Source organism: Pezoporus occidentalis, unplaced genomic scaffold (genome assembly GCF_034315485.1).
Source record: "Pezoporus occidentalis ecotype Australia unplaced genomic scaffold, CSIRO_AGI_Poc_V1 ctg25, whole genome shotgun sequence".
NCBI classification, from domain to species: domain Eukaryota; kingdom Metazoa; phylum Chordata; class Aves; order Psittaciformes; family Psittacidae; genus Pezoporus; species Pezoporus occidentalis.
The window spans coordinates 932,072-955,436 of NW_026914394.1; the positions used below are offsets into that span (position 1 = coordinate 932,072).

Below are 23,365 nucleotides of genomic sequence, written 5' to 3' on the forward strand. Positions count from 1 at the left end.
GAGGTCTGCTGCCTAACTGCAGTAGACAGAGCTGGGGCAGCTCTGGGAAGTCTGCCACTTGCAGGCAATTTTAATGAAGAAAGCAACATGGCTCCAGTTCAATATGTCATGGAATCACAGAGTGGTTTTGACTGGAAGAGACCTTACAGATCATCTAGTTACAACCCCTTTTTTACAAAGACATTGTGTTCAGTTCTCCAGAGCTGCTTGCTGATATTCAACACACTCCCGTTAATCAAAGACCTAGTTTATAAATACCTTTTACCTCAGCAATCCTGAAACTACGAAGCACTACTGAGTAGCTCTCCTCCCTGAGTCCCATCTAATCTACACAGAGATCATTACAGTAATATTTGCTGAGCGACAGGATTCAATGCGTAGAACAGAACCAACTACCAGACCTGGCTATTTATTTGTTCATTCTGTGATCTGCAGTTCCTTTGGGAACATCTCTCAACTTGAGCCATCCCAGATTTACACAGCCACTGCTGTCATTGGTATAGCAACTAGCTACTCAGGGATTTCCTATGTGGACTACAACTGCTCTGTGCTTACCGCAATGTCAGGGTGTAGTCTCCCTGCATCTTGGTTGATGCATCACGCACCAGGAATGTCCCATCTGGCATGTCTCGTAATTTGTCATTTACTTCTTCCCTGGAGAATGGAAAGAAAGGTAAAATTACAAGTGCTAAAGACATGATTATAGAACAGTTTGTGCTGGAAAAGATCGCCTAGTTCCAAAACCCCTGCCACAGGCAGGGACACCTTCCACTAGACCAGGTTGTTCAAAGCCCCTTCCAACCTGGCCTTGACAACTGCCAGGGATGGGATCATCTTTGCCACAGGTATCAGCACTGGAGGAAGGAACACCAGCATGCATAAAGAGTTCAGTCTTCAAAATAACAGGCAATTCTCTTTCACACTCAGGCTCTCCGGTCTTCTAGGCCATCTAAAACAAGTCTGAACTTGTGTAGTTAAACTAAAAAATAGCAGCTGCAGTCAACTGCCACTTCGGAAGAAGTCTCTGTTCAAGCAACAGTAGCAGCTGTGTCTCAGAGTTCACAACCTTTCCCTGTAATCTGCTCAGGTTTTAAAGTCCACACTGGAAACAGGTGCCCTTTGAGAAGCCACTCCTGACCTCTTAAGAAATGGTCTCTAGCATCATGGCTCAGAGGTGTCTAGAGTTTAGCACAGTTTTAGTCTCAAGAGACTCATTATTGGCTTAACTCTGATCTTATTTACACTAGTTTTAAACCACTACAACCTTTCTAGCTTCAGTGCAACTTTTCCTTATTTACAACTGAAGCAAAAGGATACTCAGTCCAGAACTTTAAGCCAAATGAAGAAATAGTTTAGTTAAAGTGAGTACCAGTAAGCATTTAGAAAACTATTTCATCTGAAAGATTAAGTGTCTTGCTAGGCTTAACTATTTCACTCAGATTCTATATCTCACTTTTATAAACAGCTCCCTACAGGATTAGAGGCACTGAACAAATTTGAATACTATCATTTGGAAACTAAAGTTTATCCAGTAGCCTCAACATTATCTAAGTCAGGCAGGAAGCCTACTTGCATCTTGAAAAGAAAAGTCAACAGCAGCTTTTTTGTTCAAATACTAAGGAACTAAAGTATTCTTACAAAATAGCCTTAGTTTTGATTCAGCTACCTGAAAGCCATTCTGTTCATAAAACTGACTCCTGTTAAGCATCAAGCGCATATCCACTTAGTCCTCTCAGAATATTTTACACATTGGCCACAGTTAACTCAAACAGCTCTCTTCTTTTTGAATGGATAGGTATGTTCTAAGGGCTTGGGCTTATGCCCATGAGTTGCACCCTGGAGCTCATGACAACATTTTTAGCACATGTTCTTGACTGAAGAAGACATGGCTCCTGCCCTGACAGCTTGATGCAGTCCGTACCCGCTGGCTGTCAAATTAGGGTTGTAAATAATTCCATCTTTACATGCACGTGTATCACATTTTAATTTAATAAAGCCACTCCAATGTGATTTGTGCTGCATTAGCTCCTGCCATCACGTGCACTGTTAATTAAGGAACAAATCCAGAGTCAATAAACTGATACCAATATTGAGCAGTTTTAAACAAACCCTGCCTAGTGGGGTTTGGGATCAGGTTTTGTCACTTTACTGCAATTTAGAATTAATACCTATCAGAAAAATATCACTGCCGAGGCCCTTCAAAAGCAAGATCTATGCAGGTTTGCTTTGTAAAGATAAGGGTGGTACAATAAAGATATGAGAACTTTTTTTTCCTTCTGAGAACGTCAATGAACTACTGTGGCAAACATGCTTTTCTTGCCCCTATCTGGCAAAGTGTTTCAAAGTATTATGTGCACAAGTTTGAGCAATTCCTGATCACATTCCCAGCATGCTCATGTTTCCCATTACAGATTCAAATGTAGACTCTTTAGAAGTGCCTTAAGAGAGGAAAGGATGACTGGACACTTCCATTCTTTTATGCAATTAAGTATATAAAATCTGGCACTTCATTTTCTGAACTTATCCCAACCTATCTATTTTCACAAGCACACAGAAAAGGGTTTTCTTAAGAGGGAAATCTTACTTGCTATGCGTCTGTATCATCTGCTTAGTATAGCTGGTGATGGTTAGCATTTGTAAGAGCTATTTTTATACCAACATGTAATAGAAATCAATACACATGCAAATTTAACCAAATGTTAAAGAAACCAAAAATAAGAATGAAACTCTTTATTCTGAGCAAGCCTCCTATGGAAATTTTGCAGAACTGCATGCATCTCAGAGTTGTATGCTTACAAACCCTTATTAGTTAACATATTCAGAAGCACTTTTCTTTTGAATGAACTGATTTTCTCTATTTTAAAGACTGTGTATCTGAAGAAATTTACAAACCCAGAATAACTGTCACCAAGATTGGTAATATCTGCACCACAACAGTAACAACTTCAGCACAAGCCCTAAATCCAGTCAAATATTTTCATTTAGGTGCTTTACCAAGTATTAGCCCTGAAGCATTTCCTTCCTGTAAAATGCTGCCTGAAATGGCACGTTCTTTTTCTCTTTAACAGGCTTATTCTATTTTTAATGACATATTAATATATTTTAATGTATTTTAGTAATATTGCTTACCTTGAGATGTCCCCCCAGTACCACTCTGCTTCCTGCAGAGAGAAACTGGAATTGTCCTTTATTCCATTTGTATTGACTGGAGTCATTGGTTTGGGGGGCTTTGGAGGAAGAGCTGAAAATGAAGGACATATTAAAGAAAGGTAAACAGGGGAAAATAATCACTAAACTGATAATAAAATGACAGTGAAAAGGCAAGAGAAAATATGCATCTTGAATTTTAAGCTCTCTCAAATGGAATTTGCCATTTTTAAAGAATTCTGAAATCAACCGCAGCACTGTGATCCCAGATTTCCTAGTACTCAAACCAAACAGGTACTTGAGGGAAGAAAAAGGAGTGGAATATGAGGAAACATGAGTTTTTGTTAAAAGGAAGACTGTCTCAGGCATGACTATGCAGGCAATCACCACCTAGAACTCCAAACAAGTTACAAAGGCGTGTTGTGTTTGAAAGCCACATCCTGGAGAACACTGTGCACCACTATGGAAAAACTCCTGTTGCTCAGGTATCACCACTCCTTATGGCAACTTGGAAGAGCAAACAGGTAGACTCTTCTTCAGAGGGAAAAATGCAAGCAAGAGAAGTGATAGCTGGGCAGTGGCACACCCAACATAGACCCAAGGTTCATACTTCATACTAGATGTGTCATGTAGGCTCCTGTAGGCACAAAAGCTATGACTCTCAATGCCGCTAGACATGAGGTGATAACGGAAGGGGAAAGGGGACATTTGGTGCAGGCATTTAATAATGACCTCTTTACATAGCTGAAGTGTTTATCACAGGAAAGGTGATCTTACAAATCTCTAAACGACCAGCAGAACTACACATCTGTAGGCCTTGTGCATACCTGCCCAGAACTCCCCTATTCTGAATTCAAGACAAACAGGCTTTTATTTCAGTTCTCAAAATAGGTTACACAATGCAAGGGAAGGGAATACAACACACTGAAGCTCTTTCTACTTGGCAAGTTTTTGCTCAACCAACTTCATAATGGTCTTGAATGTAAGCCCTGTATCAGAAGTAATTGAGCAGCCACAGGCATGCTCATGTAGTGCTCTCCCCTGCTTTGCAGAGGGTGGACTCTTCATCAAGAAGACTGCCACTGAAAGCGAGTACTTTTCCAGGCATTTCATGAGACAGTGTTTTACAGGGACAGGTCACATCTGAATTCAGAGTAAGAAAGCAACTACACACATTGATTTGCTACTAGCATATTTTTAAGTCAGACCCTGAACATCTGTGCTCCAGTCCTGTCCCCTAGCCATCAGATTACACAAGCATCAGCAAGCAGGCCTGACACACTGACAACAGCCATCTTTCAGATGCACATGATCCCAGCATACAGGAAGAAATACAAATAAAGGGAGCAGAAAGAAGATTTTGATCTCTACCTCCAGTGTGGAATGGCTTAATGCTGAGAGGTGTGCTACTTGGCACCATCCATCTGCTCACCTCCGAGACACACCTCCCACATTAAAGAAGAGAAAACAGTGTTCCAACTGCAGCTCCAAATACCATCTCATGTTGAATATCCAACACAGTAACTTTACTGTTCTCTTACAAACCAGTAGATACGTTAATCGAGCCAATCTAAACTAAATCTGAACCTTGACCCAGACATTTGCACCCTGGGGTTGCTGACCAAACACCTGATTCAGATAGCAGCATTCATTCTGCGGGAATGAGCATTAAACCGTAGCATACAGGTTCTTTTTATGGGGTGAGCTGGGAACTTTCAGGTGCACACATATCTAGTGAGGCAATAACAGGTCTTGTTATAAAAGGAAGGTGAAAACCTTTGGATTCAGTGAATTAGCTTCCTGGTTAGCAGGCTTCAGTTATTCCTTGCTCAACTACTACAGTTGTTTGTATAGCACCTAAGTATTTGTACAAGGCACCATTGAGAGTATGACAGTTGTAACCTTACCTTGCTTGAAGCTCCCAGCCCCATCCTATTTTGTGGAGACAGAGGAGCATATATCTAGGTCCTGAATTTTCTAGAAAATGTCTTCACCTCCTCCCTCCTCCCCACCTCTCATCTGGACTCTGCTACCCTACATACAACAGGCCACATGCAGTGGTTCAGAGTCTCATCAGTGCCTGCACATGGCAGTAAATCTGAGTTCAGAAAACCTGTATAAGTTCTGATCTACTGCTGAATCCTGCTAATTCCGAGTCACCACCAAGCACATATGACACTGTGGAGAATTCTTAGAAAGCTATACCAGCACTAACAATTATTTTACTGGGTCTTGCAAGTTCAGGCTTGGATGTATCAAATACTTCAAGGTATTTTACAGTGTAAAAGCCTGTTTTACAATGGTAATAGGGGCTTTCTAGAAGAGCCTTTCAAGTATTCCCTAGAGTACTTGAATACTTCTCTAGCCCTCCTTGTAAGATTAAGTCTTGCTCCTTTATATACTGTGGAATCATTTAGCAGCTTTCTTAGGGCTCACTCCAAAGCACTGGGCACAGAAAAGCAAACTAACAAAGACTAGAAAGGTAAGGAACAGGAGTTTGTCACACAGAGAACACTAGGCATTACACCAAACGTCCTCACTACAGGTGAGGTTTTCTCCTTCTTTCCCTTAACGGGTAGGTATCAGTTCTCACTATCGGGGTTTTGTCTGCAGAACTTCCTTCTGCATGAGAAAACTGGAAGGAAATTCTTCCAGGGAGAAGAATAAGGCTTGGACTAGTTCCTGTAAAACCTGACTCATGGAAGCCAGTCCTTTTCACAATAGACTTTTGAAAAATGCCTTTTAATAGCTTGCAGATTTAAAAAATACAAAAGTATTTGCAAGGGTGGATCCTGTTTCCAGAAAGCTATGGACCCAAGTCCTTACTTTCAATACTTTGAGCTCTTTGCGTCATAATAGATTTTCCCCTGTATTGGATACAGAACCAGATCCTGGCTATTGCTTTACCCAGACTAACATGCCCACCCACTTCAGTGTTTCTTGGCTTGCCTTTCAGGCTGTATGACTGTAGCCTGTACAAACGGAGAACTGAGCACGAAGGTGGTTTAAACCCACAGCACAAAACCTGTGATGATAGAAGGGGAACATTTTGTAATACCATGGCAAGTGTGCTGTAACAGAGCACCCTATCCACCCTATTGCTGCTCTCGAAACACTGGCCCAATGGGTTGCTACATGAGGCATCCTAATAGTTTTTACTAGTACCTAGACAGTCCTAGCCACCTTGCTAGGAGAAATCCTGTGACGTTTTTATGAGATGCTACAGAGAGCCTTAAAGAGTCTAGAGATTTTTATTTAAATTAAAAAAAAATCCAGTTTTGATGAACATTACAGAGATAAAATCCTACTGTAAAATAAAGCTGGCTTGAAGTCAACAGAAATGCTTTCAAGAACAGCCGTGTTTCTTTCCATGTCACTAGGTCCAATTCTGATCTAGCCACAGGCACAATCTTACTTTATCTCAGAACAAGCTCTGATTAGAGCGAATGATCCTCATGGTTTCTTGCCTCTTTTTTTCCTGGGAGAGAAAGAACATTGATCACAAGTGATTAACAGCACAATGGACCTATCTGGTCTAATAAGGAACTTGCTGTTAGCATTAGATACACAAGCATCTTTCCCCTACCACATCTCTAGGACAGCTTTACAGCACAAATCTTTCCAAAACCCAAGAGACAACAACTCAGATGGACCTTTCAATTCCACATGAGTGCATTCCCAAAATCAGGTTCAGCCTTCAGTGACCGCTTGGCACACAGTGATGACAGCAGACTGGCTTTTCCTTATGCACTAGCCGACATCCCTGCTTTTTCTTTCTTTAGCAACTCTAGTCCCCTCTTCCTAGCTTCCCCAAGCAGCCTAGCTTGAGCTAAATCCCAATCCCTGATCAGTGTCACTTAGAAGGGCAGAAATAAGAAAAGGAGCTGGTGATGAAGTGGAGGCAACAGCAGCCAATGCGGGCTGGACCCTGGATCGGATGTTGCTGACGTCAGGGGCCGGAAGGCTGCTGTGCCGGCTCCAGCAGGTAGCTTCAGCTGAGCTGCTCTGCAGAGTGCAGCGCAGGCCCTCAGAGAGAAAAGCCTATTGATTAGGCTTTGCCAAGGTAATTTTTTTTTTTATGCTTTCTTGACTGCATAGAATTGCTTTTTATAAAGGCTATTCAACATTTATTTGACTTGATTCCCTGAAATTCAAACCACCTCCAACACCAAGACAACCAAGAAAGCTGTCAAGTGCTGAAGTTTAGCACCATTGTATTTTTTTTTTAAAGTCTCTTACATAAAATAGTAGCCTATATTAATCCCGAGTTTAACTTCTGCACAGTACTCCGTGACATCCATGAAATAGGCAGTTTCCCCAGTCAGGTTTTTGAATGAAAAACTTCAAAAATTTACATGATCTAAGAGCCACTGATCCCTATGCATGAAGGCTTCCAATGGCACTAATTCTAACAGAATGAAAGCAGAGGAATGTCTTGGGTCTCCAAGTGCTACATCCACACAACACCCAGTCAAGCAGCCCAAACTTCTCTGGCTGCAGTATTTGTGTACATGATCAACCTGCCAGTTAATTCAACTCCAATTTGCAGTTTTAAGGAAGGTGCCACTTAATCCCAAGAATGGCACCATAACTTCCTACTTCCAGTATTTTCCAAGAGCTGCAGGCTAGATACCTAAAACCACAGCAGGTTTAAACCGTTAAAATAATCGTAACTACCAAGTATTCTGATGAGAAAATGTTAATACACTCAGCACTTCCATGAGCTTGTTTACAACCTTCTTTCTGATGGTCTCAGTCTACTCTCCTTCCACATTGTGACAAGCAAAAAACAGATCAGAGGATTTCCAAGACAGTTACCCAGCTTCAAAAAGGCTGATGTACAGTAGATACTCTACAAACCATAATATAAACCTCCAGAAAATGTCATTTCCATTACATGGAAACATACAAGTAATCCATGGTGAGGTCAGCTAACATTGTAATGACAGAGTCCTTAAGGACAGAAGGGCTTTCCCTTTGGAGGTATAGATGAAGACTTGGAATGAAATTGTAGGCTAGCTTTCTAAAAAACAGAAAAGTCTCCCAACCTTTAACTGCTCTCTGTAGTCTTAATTTCTCACTTTTCTCAATTTCGGTAACAGTTTTAAGGCAAAGCCTCAAAATCCCTCCCTCCCTTAATAGCCCTATAATTTCCCCTGCTGCACAAGACCCCCTTCAAGACGCTCGAGAAAAAAAGCATACGCTGAACAAAGGTGCTTTTTGCACCCTGTTCCCATGACACTGTACCTGGTGTGCCAGACAGACCAGTGAGACACCATGCTTTCAGGGAGATCCTCCACCTGACAAAGAGGAGTGTCGCACACACCTGCTGACAGCAGTTCATTCCTCACCACTGGCAGGTCAGTGATCTTGGAACTCCACGTCTCGCCTCCTCAGTTCTCTTGCCAAGAGCCCTTTTGCAAAGCACTGAGCACCAGCGCCCTTCGAAACTGCCCTTCCTCAAAGGCCAGCTAGCACGCACCGAGAGCTCCTCCAGGGACGGGGAAGGGAGCTACTCAATCACATTATTGCTGGCCACAGAACCTCAGGCATGCTCACATTATTGCTCTCCTCCCCCAAAACAGGCGAGATGCCAAAGAGTAAGACATATTCAAAGAACTGAAGTCTTTCAATATCTCATTACAGAAAACAGCAGACAAGTTGGCAGGAATCCAGGCAGGCTTCCAATGAAAACACTCCCATTATAGCTTTGCTTGTGTTTCTATGAACTTTCATAAAAACCAACACCTTTAAGAAATATTTCAGTTTTGATTAATAGGCTTTTTTGATAAAGATCTGTTTTGTTTGAAAACTCCCCAGTTATCCTGTCCTCTCCCACATCTCCCAACCACTGTTTAAGCTCCTACAGCCTGCCAGACTTCTGCTGCGCTCTGCTCTTCACAAGCATCCACAGCTACTGCACAGGTTAAAGATTATCTGCTTCAGGATACCTGCAGAATCATGGACAACAGTGTGTAAAGAAGAGCTGGCTTCAATTCAGAATTCTTTGGGGCATTATACAAGTACCCCTCAACTACTTTGCAAAGCTTCTTACTCCATGGCTGAGACAGAAGAAATGGAAAACGCTCACTGCCAGATAAATGACACTGGCATCTTCTGACTTCTGTATTACAAGGTAACATAGCACAGAGGCTGGAATGAAGAGGAGATGCTAAGTTGTGAAGCCAGAAAACCTCAACTTCCCAATTATTTTCACTGCTCAATGAAAAACAGTTTTCCTTTCAACCCAGACCTTAGTGCAACAGCTGCCAAGCTACAGCAGTGTCAGAGGTTCCATGATCATCAGGGCTGAGACGTCTGTTCCAAAGTTAACATGAGGAGGATAAAAAGGATAAACCCTCTTTTACCTACTAAGCATAATTAGCACACTATTAATAAGCTAGATACGTTTTAGAACTTTTGCCATACTTCACTCAAAGATTGTCACTACCCAGCATCACATGCTCAGCTCACTTCAGGAAGGAACAGCTTTATCTTCCAGCCAGCAGGCCCAGGCTTTTACCACATTTTTGGACGAAAGTTCACAGCAGACCTTTTATAGTCCATGAAAACCTGAAATATTCTATAAGAACAACTGTAATTTATAGTATCCAATGGCAGGTCACAAATACTGAACAATAAAAGTAAATGTAAAATTCAAGGAACAAGTAGATTCTCCTTTTTGCTTATTAACTAAAACAGTTCTTCAACTGCCTTCACTGAAGAAATACTTTAACATGTTTTCTACCCCTCTACAGGTAGAACCTTCAAATGGCTATTAAAAAATACTCTTTGGTCAATACATGGAAATAGATTCTGGATAAAAGTAAGGACAACACAAAATCCAGCATAAACAGAGCTCCAGTAATTTAGAATGAAGAACTAATTTTTCATTGTGGGAGACAGAGAGTGAAGTCACACACTGTGGCTAGGAGACCGACCAAAGCCAAAATAAAAAGGTTTTTTTTAAATGAAAACAGCCCAGGGCTCTTTTCCTCAGATATTTCAAAGACTAACCATTCATCCAGGCATCAGGTACAAACCTTATAGAAGAACCAATTCACAGAAATAATTGACACTACTGAGAAGTTTGCTGCACATGAGCTTACTTAAAAATAATAATACAGCTGTAAACACATATGACGCTGCTCTAAGCAGCATTTTATTTCAGCTTACCACTAAATCTGGCCTTTCAGAGCAGTATGTAAAACTGTTCTTCATACAGTACCTGTCCTTGCGTGATGCCAAACTATGTTCTAGTTACCAAAGTAGGAATATTTCAACACCATCTAAATTGCTAACAGAGATCCATCTAAATCAAGATCAAAAGGTGCATTTCAAATCAACACTCCAGAAGAAATGTGAAGGTAGGAAAGCATTCAGAGGAAAATTGTTGTACATTTTGTCACGCATCATTTTTTTCTAAGAACCCTGATCCTGAAGGACACTCAATTGAGGCAGAAGAGCCAACCCATGCAGTCCTACACAGTGCCCTCAGTAGAAGCTGAGATTCAGAGCAGGCATGGAGTAGCCTCAGACTGCACAGCCACTGTGCATGGTGAGATCCCAAGGTAATAAAAGAAATGGATCCAATCTCCTCACTCAAGTACACTATAATCTTCAAAATATTTTAATGAAATCCATTCCACAGCAGCACTTTCACTTCTTCCACTGTCCAAAAACTTATCAGTGAGACTGTACTCTACCCTTCAAAATACAAAGGATCTTCAACATTGATCTCATTGATTCAAGCTTCCTTGCATCCTTCAAGAGATTACATTTGGAGACAGGAGATGAATCAGAGTAAAGATGCCACAAGCACCAAAGACTTCTAATTCGACACTTGGGAGCAGCTCCTCAGAGGGCAAACAATCTAGATTCCTATGATGTCCCCAAGATGACTATACAGGGTAGTGCAGCAGGAGTACTGACAGCTTGGAAAATTCAATTACAACATACAAATTCAGGCTGTAACAAACAACAGAACTTACAGGCACAATATTGCCAATGAACCTCTCATCCATCTCACCTCTAAAATATTTTCCTGGGGCAGGTGTTGGAGGGTAAATCCTACCAGCCACACTCGAATCAAAACACACCCTAAAAGTGGACTGTGTTCCCTCATTACAGCAGTTTTTCCTGTAATTCTGCTGCAGCAGCTCTAGTTTTGGGTTTGATTGTTTGCGGATAAGGACTGATGGTTTTTCGATTTGTCCAAACCTACAAATTTTTGTGCTGAGAAACGTGACGTTTTTCAAGTCTTTTCTAAATAATATCTGATTTAAGAAGTAACATTCCTAAGAACTATCATTAAAATAAAACAAAAAAACAACCAAAACAAAATATTTTTCCAGTTCACAAAAACTAGTAGAGACTCTGGGTGAATGTTAGAAGCAGCCACAGGCTGAAGCAGTTGAAGTGTTTCATCTCCTTTTTCAAAGAACACTGGATGGAAGGTTCTTATAGAACTCCCTGTATATAGCCACTGTTCTTCAGGAGAACTAGAAGAACTTGACATGCTGGAATATATTCATTGAAATATTGCAAAGTCTTTGCCTATTGAGTGGAGGACACAGCAAAGATGACGGACAATGAATATCTCTTCTAAAGAGGTAACATCCATCACATTGTTTGGGGGCTCAGCATTAGCCCATATGCTGTAGTTCAGACTATGTGGAGAAGCACACTCTTGCTTACTTACCCCTTGTGCAGATTTTAACCTGTCAGAAGAAATGAGATAAAAAGCAGAAGAAAAAAAAAAAAAACAAACCCAAAATCCCCTCCCTTCCCCCCCATTTCTACAGTGGCATTTAGTACACAAGCAGAGACTTACTTTGAACATTACTCAGCAACCTACTTTACAGAAACGAGTTTCCAAAAATCCAGCCAGAACAGACCTCTTGCTTTAACAGGGCCAAAGTTTTACAGCAACCTGTTTCAACAGAGTTAACAGTCTTTTTGACAATAATAAAGCCTCAGCTTCAAAATATACAGGGAATGCTGATAAAAGTGTTCGTCATGGCGTTGTTTCTAGTGTTCTCTAGCTCTCTGCCCAAAAAGTGACTCACTAAACAGCCAACATGGGATGATGTAAGGCACCCAACTGCTTTTAATACTGGGCACAGAAGTGTATGACCAGCTATGCCACCCTGTTTTCCCAAGCTGTAGAGCAAAGATAAGACCAAATAGCTTCATTCTGGAGTAAGATATCATGCAGGCAATGGCAAAGACAGAAGTCAACTCTGCTGCTGGGGAAAACAATATTCCCCAGTGGAAACACCAAGAAGAGCCTTCTACTTTTAAAAAAGTGAGGCAGAAGGTCACAACACAGTGATTAATTCCTGTCAGGTACAGTCATCATACAATATACAATTGTTCAGAACAATTGCATAAATAACGTTTGCTGCAGGTTTTGCCTTCAAACACCCTCAAAGAGCTTAGTTTCTTCTCAGAACATTCTCCCATGTTTTAGTTTGCATAAACCTACAGCTTTACGAAAACACAGAGCTGAACAACTCCCTCCAGCAAGCTTTCCCTGCCCAACTATTTCTATATCATCTGAGAGCATCCTGATAAATAAAAATGTCAGCCTTTTAAAGCAGGCTCTCCCATCTGAAGCAAAACATCATTTCACTTTATATTAATGCTATTTTTTGTGTTCATGTATTTAATTGAAAGCTGATGAGTGATATTCTTTAACAGTTAGAGCCATCAAAATGAAAACCAAATGCTAGGAATGCAAAAGCAAGCCTGAAAATGCAATCAGAAATAAAAAGTGATTACAGCAGTCTTGAAATGAAAAGGCCAACAGAGAAATCTAGGTGTAACAGAACAGAATACAAGCACTTCACATCACTGTTGTCATAGGAGCTGAGACTCAAAGTCAAAGCATTTCCCATGATACACAGAATACAAGCAACTGAACCTTATTTATTCCCTGCAAAACAGTCTGCACAAACTCCCCTTCTGTAAGAAGGAAACTCTCCACCCCCAGCATCTGCTGTTTTAAAATCATTATCTTCAGCAAGACTGAAATTTGCAGTGAAGACAGTTGCTGCTACAGTGCTGCTGTCTTGACTGCATGCAGGAGTACAACTACACATTTTTAAGATATGTAGGAGAAGAACTTTGATAAGCTTCTGGAGTCAGCCCAGAAAAAGCTGAAGGACAATACTGACAATGCTATTAAAATTTGCATCTGTTCTCCCACTGGAAAACTAGTCAGGCATAGACATGCAGTGTTCACCTACATCTGGCCACTGCATACCACAAACCCTATTTGAGAAGCCACAGTCAGCTTCCACTATAACACTGATAATGATACAGCACGACTGGTATCCGAGTAAATGCTGCGCTTGAGATCCAAACCCTGTGTTTTCCAAATTACAATTATAGTATCATTCCCCTAAAACAAGGGTTGTCAAATTATATATGAGTAGAAAATAGAAACTATAATGAATAAATACACTTTTTCCCTTCAGTACTTGTCTCCCTCATACAATGGCAGTACTGCTTTTGCAAAGCCTATAGATTACTGCTGCTCTCCCCTAATTATTAAAAGATTTTGTACCACCAGCATTTTTACAGTTGGTCCCAGCACAAGGCAAGGAAGAGCAGTGTTCTTGAAAAAGATGGCTGGATCAAGTAATAAATGTTGTTGATCATATTTGGGCCTAACAGGCTCCAACAAGGTATCTTTCATATAGCTTTAGGATAAACACTTACTCTATTATCTTCGCACAGAGACAACCCATTCTGTACTAGTAAGCCTACTTCTAAAACTTGTGGTTTTCTTCATAACCCACACAATGAAAGTAACCTCTAAATTGCAGTTGAGCCAAATATCTTTGCTGACATCTGTATCTCAAATCCCAGTGGAACACTCTTACTGATTTTCATCCAACTGTGACAAAATGTATTCAGTGATTACACATTTTATCATCAGCACAACGGATAATATATCGCACATCTACAGAGGGAAAGACATTACTTTGCCCTATTAATTAGAAGTGAGAAAACACAAAGGTAGTAATGCTTTTGGTGCTCTAGTAACTTTTGCAGTCAATTCCACATCCTCCATTCAAACACTTAACTTCTGGCAGTAACAACTTTTTTCAGACCGGAACGGATGTTGTTAAATAAAAACTAAATTCAATCCAGTAACCTTTTTCCTTGTCTTTTCAGACAGCAAGACCCACAGCAGGAACAAACATGCAAGTGAACCCTGACAGCCAGTTTCCTAATGCCAGAACCACCATATGACGCTGCTATGGCCATAATACTCTAAATTAGTCCTGGTCATAAAGTTTAGAAGCTACTATGTTAGTAGTATGCAACTGATGGTTCCAGTTTTGTCTTTAGACAAAAAGATATTAAGTTTCAACTAGTATATTTGCCACATATAGATGCTACCTTATGCCAGTGATACATTTTATTATGCATTTATACATGCAAGCAGAAGGAGTCACCTCACTGTTTGTCACTGTTGTTGCTCCTGTATTAGTTGTACTGCTCTAAGGCATGCTTTCCAAGGCTGTCAGAACTGAATCCCTAGTTCCACTGCTCTATTTCTATTTAGGAAAACTGTCCCGCTCCTATGTTTAGGATGGATTAAAAGCTACCAATCCCTTGTTGCCCACCTCTGCTGGAATTGGAGAAAACTCATTGAGCAAGGCACCAACTTCATTACTACTTCTAAACTTTTGAGCAAGCCTTCTAGCAGAGAGGCTTTAGGACCTGCTCTGAACATCCATTTGCACCTACAATCCTGGATAGAAAACACGAGCACACTGATAAGCTGGTGCAGGTGCACTGAAGCCTGACAGAAGCTATGGCTGCGCTGCAGGCTGCCTGCCATCACAGGGTTTTATTTCTGCATTATTATTGGGCCACGCTAAGGTGGGTATTGAGACAGCCTGCCAAGATAAATTAAAGAGCTACTGGCCCTTAACAAGAAACAGTATCCCCATCCTTGACTTAGAGGTTACGGGTGACACCACACATTATGTTCACCTTGCTCTTGTCTTCTGCCTCAAGTTTAGATGCACTAAAATGCAATCACCAACAGTCATGCGTGATTTGAGCCACTTGGCTCCCAGTATCAGTCGATGCCCAGCACTGCAGCATAAAGCCCAACCAGGGATCTCCTCACACAAGTTCTGCGAACAAAGGAGTGTGCTGCCTCCTTTGGCAGCGGACACACTCGCTGCATACTGTTAGTTTGTGCGCTGCTGAGAAAACATATTGCCACCATTCAGCTGCTCAGGAACTCCAGACACAGCGCAGGGGAATGCTACACTGAAAACCTTCACAAATTTTTGTTGGAACCAGGCCAAATGGAGTTGTGGTTGTTACCGGGTGCAAATGCAGTGACTTTATCTCAAGGCATGCCGAGCGTTAAAGCATTCCAAATAAATTCCTCCACACTCCCCTTAGGGATGACCTATCATCCCAGACAAGAAAATGCTTTCCCACCCCACCACTTCTGGATGAGTTAGAAGCAGGCCACCTCTGCCACACTCTCCCTCCTTTCCCCTGCAATTTAAAAGTTATAGTTCTACAAAATCGGGATGTATACATGGGATTCACCTCATCCATTGTTACCAGCTCTAGCTTTTCTAGTTGAAAAATATGAAAGATAAAGTTAGTGAGCACTTCAGAGACCAGCATGTAACATTAAGTCCTTTTGATAACTGGTGCTTGGACCATATAAAGCCCTGATCCCTGACAATAGGGCTCCAATGATGGAAATATTGCCATCATTAATGACAGAAATGCTGCTTCTTAATGTAAAGTTAGGCTGCATGGCCAGATTCCTGCAGAAATACTAGAAAGTTTTTCTGACCAGTTCAGTCAGACAAGCCCTTTTAGCAGCCTCCTTGCACTGAGCCATTCAAGGGGCTTTAGTTTTTCTAATAAACCCCACCACGCCAATTGTTTGAAGTCACCTACAATGGAGCTTGGGTTTTTGTTCACTTGATGCAAGCAAACACAAACACTAACCTCCTCAATAGTTAAAAGCATTTACAGGAAAGCTATCCTTTGAAATTCACAGAAGCAAACAGATTTCACTGAACTTCATGCTTTCAGGAATAACATCTAAAAATAGGTAGCGTCAGCTATGCAAGAATTTAGTGTAGTGGCCAGTATTGTGTGTCTGAGAGATCTGTCCAATTTTTGAAGCGTCAGTTACTAAGGGAAGTGAGTACAGCTCCTTGAGATCCAAAAATCTCAGGATGATCACCTCCTCCTCTTTTAATTAAAGTACCACATACCTATGGAGAGGAAAAAAAAGAGCTCACTGCACTGAAACAAAGGGACTAAACCACACTTGGAGATACACGCCACAATTCAAGCACAGATTGAAAAGTGCATTTTGAAAGTCTAGCAGTACATGCCACACAGAAGATACCACTTAGAAGTAATTATTTGCTATCAATTTCTCTGCCAGCTATGATTTTCAGCGCATATTTTACTGTAGCTTGGCTGTGCAGATCAGAGACCAGAGAACATAAAGGCCCTTCAATCCTCTTACTGCTCTCACCCTGTTAGACTCTTACAGGTAGAGATATGGTTTCACCAGTACCCATTTCTGCTTTATTACCAAAGACTCAACTTCTTCTTCTCGTAAGCCTTCTCCCTCTCTCTTCAGGCACAAAAGAAATTTTGTCCCATCTGAAAACTTCAGGCAAACACATTTCTACATTTTCAGCACTGTCAATACATTAAATAAATAAGAAGTTGTATCAAACCCTTCTCAACGAGGTTATTAAGCATTATCAAAGTAACAGTGCCTCCAGGGATGGATTCCAGCCGTTCCCAGGTTTTATTCCCCCAGCACCAAGACCCAGCAACAACACACACTTCATCTGTCAATGATGGAAGAGAGCTGGCGAGAAAAGGGGCTCGGAGACTGTAAAAGCGATTAAACTGGAACTGAATGGAGGTAGGTAAATCACTACCATCAAAGTGTTACAGGCGCATAAAGGCACACAGGTGAAGAGGCTAATAAAACCACTTCTCGAGCAGCGAATACAGCCAAAATATACGGTTTTCAATAAAGGCTTTAAAAAATAAAAGAGACTCGGGAGAGGGGCTGCGAGCAGCTCCCCTCCTCCTGCCTCTACCCACCTCCCAAAATGCACCATAAATCGCAGTTATCCTCCCACTCTCCCCCCCCAAAAAAACAACCACCCCAATATTAGAATACTTTCACCCAGGAGATTGCGGTTCAAGTCCCTGGAAAGTTTATGCAAAGTTTAACTACAGATTATTTGTATTTTCCCCTTCCCCTCTGCAGATTCCCCCCCTCCTTCCTCAAACGGGAAAAGTCTGCAGGGAGGAGGCAGGAATGAAAGGCAGCCCCGACCCCTCTGCGAGGGGTGCCGGGGCAGGCACGCAGGCTCCAGCTCCCTACCTGGAGGGTCCATCTCAATGTAAAAGATCAGCTCAGTGGAATAGGGCATCATCACTTCCCTCCAGTCCGGGTCATCGCGGTCCATATCCCACACCGTGTTGTACATCGCGACAGCCGAGTCCCGGCAGGTTTACAATTAAGAGGTTGGCTCTATCGGCTTTTAATGGAGGGAGGGGAAAAAAGGGGAGGAAAAAAAGCCGAAAAGAATCCACCCCGCTCTAAAATAATACTTTTAGGGAAAAAAAAAATATCGCAAAATTAAACTTAATTAAAAAACCCTACCACACAAGCCACCTCAGCAGCTGCCCAGCAAGAACTAAGATAGGTAGTTATATATATATATAAAATATACGTAGAGAGAGTGCTTTTTGTTTAAAAAGACACCTTTCCACAGAAAAGCCACTTTCCTGAAGCCTCTCTAAAAATCGCCATATTCGGGGTCTTTTTTAAAACACCGGGCTGAAAGCAAAACAAAACCCCCTCACAAAAGCCGCGGGCGGGGGGGGGGAAAGATGTGAAGAAGAGGGTAAAAAGGGGCGATTTCAGTCTCTGGATGAATTCAGTCCACCGGCTGAGGAGGAAGAGAAAGGAGCGGCCGGCGGGCAACAATAACGGCGGGCGTAGAGCCCGAGCGGGGCGGGCGGCGCTGGGGGCCGCTCGGTGCGGGTCGGGTCGGCTCAGCGCTGGGCGGGCAGCCCGCGGCGTGTCCCGCCGTGCCCAGCTGTGGGCCCGGCGCGGTGCAGGCGGGAGGCGCTGGCCCGGGCGGGTGCGGCGGGCGGCAGCGCCGGGCTCGGAGCGATGCGGCCGGCCCCGCTAGGCTTCATTTTAAGAGGCTCTGAGGGGCCCAACCGTCGCCAACCGCCTCCTGGCGAGGACGAGGCCACGCCCCCAACCCGGCGCCGCGGGGGCGGGGCTTCGCGCCGGCTTTTTAACCCCTTCCGGGACAACGGGGTTGGGGGGGGTGTGCGTGTGTGAGCGGGCGCTTCCACAAAGCCAGAGGAGGGGGTGAGCAAAAAACCCTCCCCGCTCTTCCCGCCTGCGTGACATGCCCGCGAAAGAAAACATGGCACAAAAAACAAATCTTATTTCCCATCTTTTCTAACTTTTATCCGGGTCCCGTTCTCCACTGCCGCCCCTTCTCTCGCCACTTTTTCCTAGCCCTCTTTCTCCCCCCTTCTGAGGAGAGCGGGGGAGGTGGTAGGTCCCTCGGCTGGCCTGTCGCCAAGGGGCCGCTGCCGCGGAGCACGCGCGGGGGGGACGGGGCGAGCCCAGTTGCCAGAGCTGCCGTCTTTGTCTGAGGGAGCAGTGAGCGCCGGGATTGGCAGAGGGCTCCGGACAGCCCACCCAATCAGCTGGCGGTGAAGCCGGCCGGCTCGATGGCGATTGGCTGGGAGCCGCAGTTACTAAGCGGGACAAAGGAAGGCGAGCCCTGAGGCGGAGAGGGGGCGCGGGGCTGAGGGGGTGCGCGGGTGGCCCGGTACCGCGTCCCGGCCCGGGCCGGGCCCAAAGCCCCGTCACAACCGGACCCAATGCTGCCGCTGGGGAGATGTCCCCTGCCCACAGCGACGAGGGGTGCACTCCCCCCCCCTTCCCCCCGGCCGGTGCCCCGCAGCTCCGGGCCTTCCTGCTAACCCCCAACTAGGGCCGGCTCCGCTCTGGGGCCTGTGGGAGCGGGCCGCGGCTCTAGGCCCAGCAGGCCGTTTGCAGGTAGAGTCCCCGTGTCCTGCTGGGGTTTAGGCGGGCTGACCTCACTGCACCGCCCGCAGCTGCTGCCGGACACACGGGCTGTCCTCCCTGCCTTGCCTGGCATCCCTCATAACAACCTGAGTGACGGCATCATAACCATCCGCTAACTAGAGTGTGACCCTCGGGAAACCGAATGCTCGTTCTAGAGATGTAACCAAGGGGGAAATAAAAGCAGAGGGAAAGGCACCAAACCGTGTGGCAGCTTCTGACAAGTTTGGGGTAAAATTTGAGCTGCAAACAAACCCAAAGCTGAACCTCAGACTGCTTACTAGCCGCATCCCGATAGCAGCTACAGCCCGCAGCCCACAAGCACCGGCGGGAGGCAGAACTGCAGCCAGCTCGGCAGTCAGCCTTGGTCTTAGCGAGGGGAAGCATCCTTAAAGAAAGGCAAAATGACAGCTGTTGAGAAATTCAGGAAAAAACCCTTTCTGGAGACTTCCAGCCAGTGTCGCAGGCACAAGGGCAGGCGAGCACCTTGATCTGCTGCGGAGATGTCAGGGAATGTTAAAAAACTCAGCGCTGAAGTTGCCCACTTTATTTGCACTTTAAAAGCATGGAAGAGTAAGCTATGAATAATTTCTCCTGCTTTAGCACTGAGTAGACAGCTCCTGAAAGTGTACTTCTGGCTTCAGTGAACCGGAGGGTGACTGCAACACTGAGTAACTGAAAGGCTCTACCCAAAGTAAGAGTATGTGGGAAGAGGATCTGAATGTTGCTGATGTATCACAACTTTCATGGCAAGCGACTGGGAGCAGCACTGCTCCAGTAACAGAGTTCCTCGAGGGACGGACAGCTGCAGAGGAGCGCAGGGCTTTGATTCAAATAACTCACTGGGTATAAATTTGTTTTATATCCCCATCCACAAACTGATGAATCCACAATAACCAGATCAGAGTCCTTTTTTCTTTTTTCATTGTTAAAATAAGTGTCTTGGGCTGATACAACATATCAGCCTGAATTTGCTCCAAGCAAAATGTGCTTCTTGGAAGCACACCCCTCTCCCCCAGTGAAATCTAAGTTGCTTCCATGGGTACAAAACACTGATAGTGTGTGTGTGGCAGGGCTGCTCTGCAGCCCACGAGGGTTGGGTGGTGAGTGCAGGTAGAGGTGGAGGTGCCAATGCTGCTTTGCAGCTCCTGTGGACCCTGCTGACCCTACTGCAGTCCCCAGACTTAGATCAGCAGCTCTGGTGGGGGGAAGGAGGATGCAGGCTTGGGTTGAAATTCATTTTCCCCCTTCCTGCACCTCATTATAAGTTCCACCCACATAAGACCTAATTACTTGGCTTTTATGCTGGCAAAGTGGATTTCATCCTTGCTGTTTCCCATGGTGGTTGCCTTCATTTTCATGGCGGCACTGATGGTTACAGCTTATTGATGTTTTCACTTTAGTGATTTAAAGCAGAATACATTTTGTTATTAGTGCTGGTTTCTCTCATTGCTGCTTTAATCAAAGATGCAATTTAAGGCAAAGGATTGTGTGTAATGGTAAACAGTAGGATAATGCCTTGAGAGAACAGAATATTAATGTGTTTTTGTTTCTCAAAACTCTGCTTATAATATATCCAGAATTACTTGGCTCCCAGCATGCACACATGGGGTGCTCCCTTTCTTGCTACAGTGCCTGCCTTGCAATAGGGGTGAGTGGCTGTGTTCTGAGAGGGGAGAGGGAGGCACTTACACACTACAAAATCCCCTCTGCCCATGCATCCCTCCTTTATGGGTGCAAAATTTAAGCATCCAGCATCATGGCAGTGCCCTCAGAGAACAGATGCTCAAGGTCTGGCCAGGCACTAGATCACCCCAAATTGGGAAAAGCTACATTAAAACACTGAATAAAATAATGGTGATAATGACAACACTTGAGCAGGGGCCACAGTGCTCAAGAGAGGATCCTGGTGCCCCACACTATGTCTGACAGGCAAGAAGTGAGCACAGCGTCTGCTGCCTCCCTGACATCCCTGGGTCGATGGGCCATGCATTTGCTCACTTTCATTTCCTTGCATCTGACAATTTGCATTTCAAGGGAAGATTAAATATTGAAGTTTTGAGCTCTTCCATGTGCTTCAGGAGGAGCCGAGCGGACCCGTGCTGGAGCAGCCTGAACACAGAAAAGCCATTTGTGCCAAACTGCTTGGTTTCCTCTTTGCCGAGCCATGATAATGTGATATCCGACAGCTGAATGTAGGCCACAACAGGCTTTTATAGTTGGAGGGGTGGAGGAGGGAGGGGGACTGAGTCCACAGCACTGTCAGCCAAACACACTAAAATGATGAGGGATTCTGGGGGCAGGATGGAGACTCCTGGCCACTCCTAAGATCCAAAAATGAGCTTCACCTTTAGCACAAGCTCAGGGCCTGCTGGAGGAGAGCTTGTAGAAGGCAGAGCTGTGTTCCTGTTGGACGACTCCCTGGCCAGCAGTAAATACAATATGAAATTACTAGCCCTGTGCTGGACAGACACAGGATTTGTGGGGTATCTGTTGTAATTGGTGGCCAGCTTCCCATGGGGGCAGCTGCATCTTGCAAGTAACAGCATGAGATCAACCAGTCATGGCAGTTTGGTTTAATTAATGGATTACTCCTGCGTGTTTCTTACCTCCTGGTGTCGAGGTGACAAGGGAGGGCAGGAGGGTTGGCTGCTTTTGCTCAGACACTGTGCTGGGGTCTCAGGGCGCTGCAAGCTAAACCTGGGGCTTGCTGACGGGGGAAGAGGTGGTGGAAAAAGCAGAGGTTCTACCTGAACCAGCGTAGTGCTAGCAGCATGGGGACAGTGCAAGCACCATCTTCCCCTTTGAACTGTACAACCTGAGCCCTGAAAATACCCGGAGACTGCAAAGCATTTGCCACCAGATTAAGAGTATTAACCCTTGTGAGGGTGAAGTATCAGTGGTTTCCCTCCCCACACCCTCCTGCACCTTCATATGAAGTGTAATGAGTGTTTTTAACAAGGACTGTGCTTCCTCCTCTTTGCTTTAGATTCATTTTATGTCCTAAGAGGCAGCAAAGCAGTTGCCTTGCTCCACCCCAGATGCGGCTGCATTTCTGTGGTGAGGAAAAACTCTGGCAAGTGTGCCCGAGTCGGGTGCTTTGGTTTGAAAATTATACATTGCATTAAAAACCTGTATTAAAGAATAATATGCGGTCTGCAAAAACATTCAAATGAAACACTTCAGTGTTAGGAAGTGTCTTATTTACAGCTGTCAGAGCAGCTTGTGCCCTGGTCCCTTCCGTGTCCACACAACAAGGCAAGAGGTTGAAGCAGGGGCTCACGTAAAGGTCGTAGCACAATGCATGCACACAGTAGTTGAGTTTGTGAGGAATCATACATTAGGCATTTCCTAACTTAAAAGCACTTGGCTTTGCATTGTAAACAGCATTCTTTTAGCATAGGAAACAGCATTAAGAAAAGAAAAAGGTCATTTAGATAAATGTCTACAGCTGAGGTTATTGCAGCTGGACCTGAGGTATTCCTCAGCGAGCTTTGGACTGGCGTTTCCTCACTGATCCAGAGGTTTTTGCCCCCAGAACTGCAGGAGTAACGGTCAGGGCTAGGAGTGGAAAGCCAAGAGGAGGTGTGTGTGGCTTTTGCAGCCAGGCAGCATTTGCCAACCCCACTGGTGTTTGGGGGGGCACACGTCTGTGCCAAAGGGTGCCCAGGGATGGATGGGTGTGCAAGGGGGTGGGCACCCGGGGGGGTGAGGGAAAGGACATACTGCACTGAGCTGGGCTGAGTTGCTGCTTTGGCAGACAGCACCAGGCCAGCTCTTTAGAAAGTTCACGTTCAGTTATTGTTTTGACAGGCTGCCAAAGTTTTCCTGAGGAATGCAGGCAGCAGAAGGGAAATGGCGATTTTCAAACTTCTCTCCTTTCTTTTCTTTTTTTTTTTTTTTAATAACTCAGCCAAACCAGAATGGAATTTCATGGGAAAAACAAAAGGTACATCTCTAGCCTCAAGGCATCATTGCTGCCAAATTTCAAAGGCTGGCTGTGAACAATGGAGGTGTCAGAGCATCCCTGATCCCCGAAGCATCACACTTTTCCACTCACATGTGCTC

The 23,365-nt window shown here is 44.2% G+C and overlaps 1 protein-coding gene across 3 annotated transcripts in view; it reads right to left on the minus strand.

Annotated features, from left to right (window-relative positions):
* PIK3R3 (phosphoinositide-3-kinase regulatory subunit 3) overlaps window positions 1-23,365 on the minus strand; it is a 79,738-nt gene that overhangs the window by 14,192 nt on the left and 42,181 nt on the right. For 2 of the 3 annotated variants that reach the window (XM_062623002.1, XM_062623000.1), the window contains exons 8-9: window positions 3,130-3,241; window positions 556-654 (exon numbers count right to left, since the gene is read on the minus strand). In XM_062623002.1, coding sequence (XP_062478986.1) covers window positions 556-654; window positions 3,130-3,241 — 211 coding nt within the window. Of the gene's footprint in view, window positions 1-555; window positions 655-3,129; window positions 3,242-17,563; window positions 18,304-23,365 lie in introns of those variants that run through there. The other variant, XM_062623001.1, reaches the window with a different exon arrangement.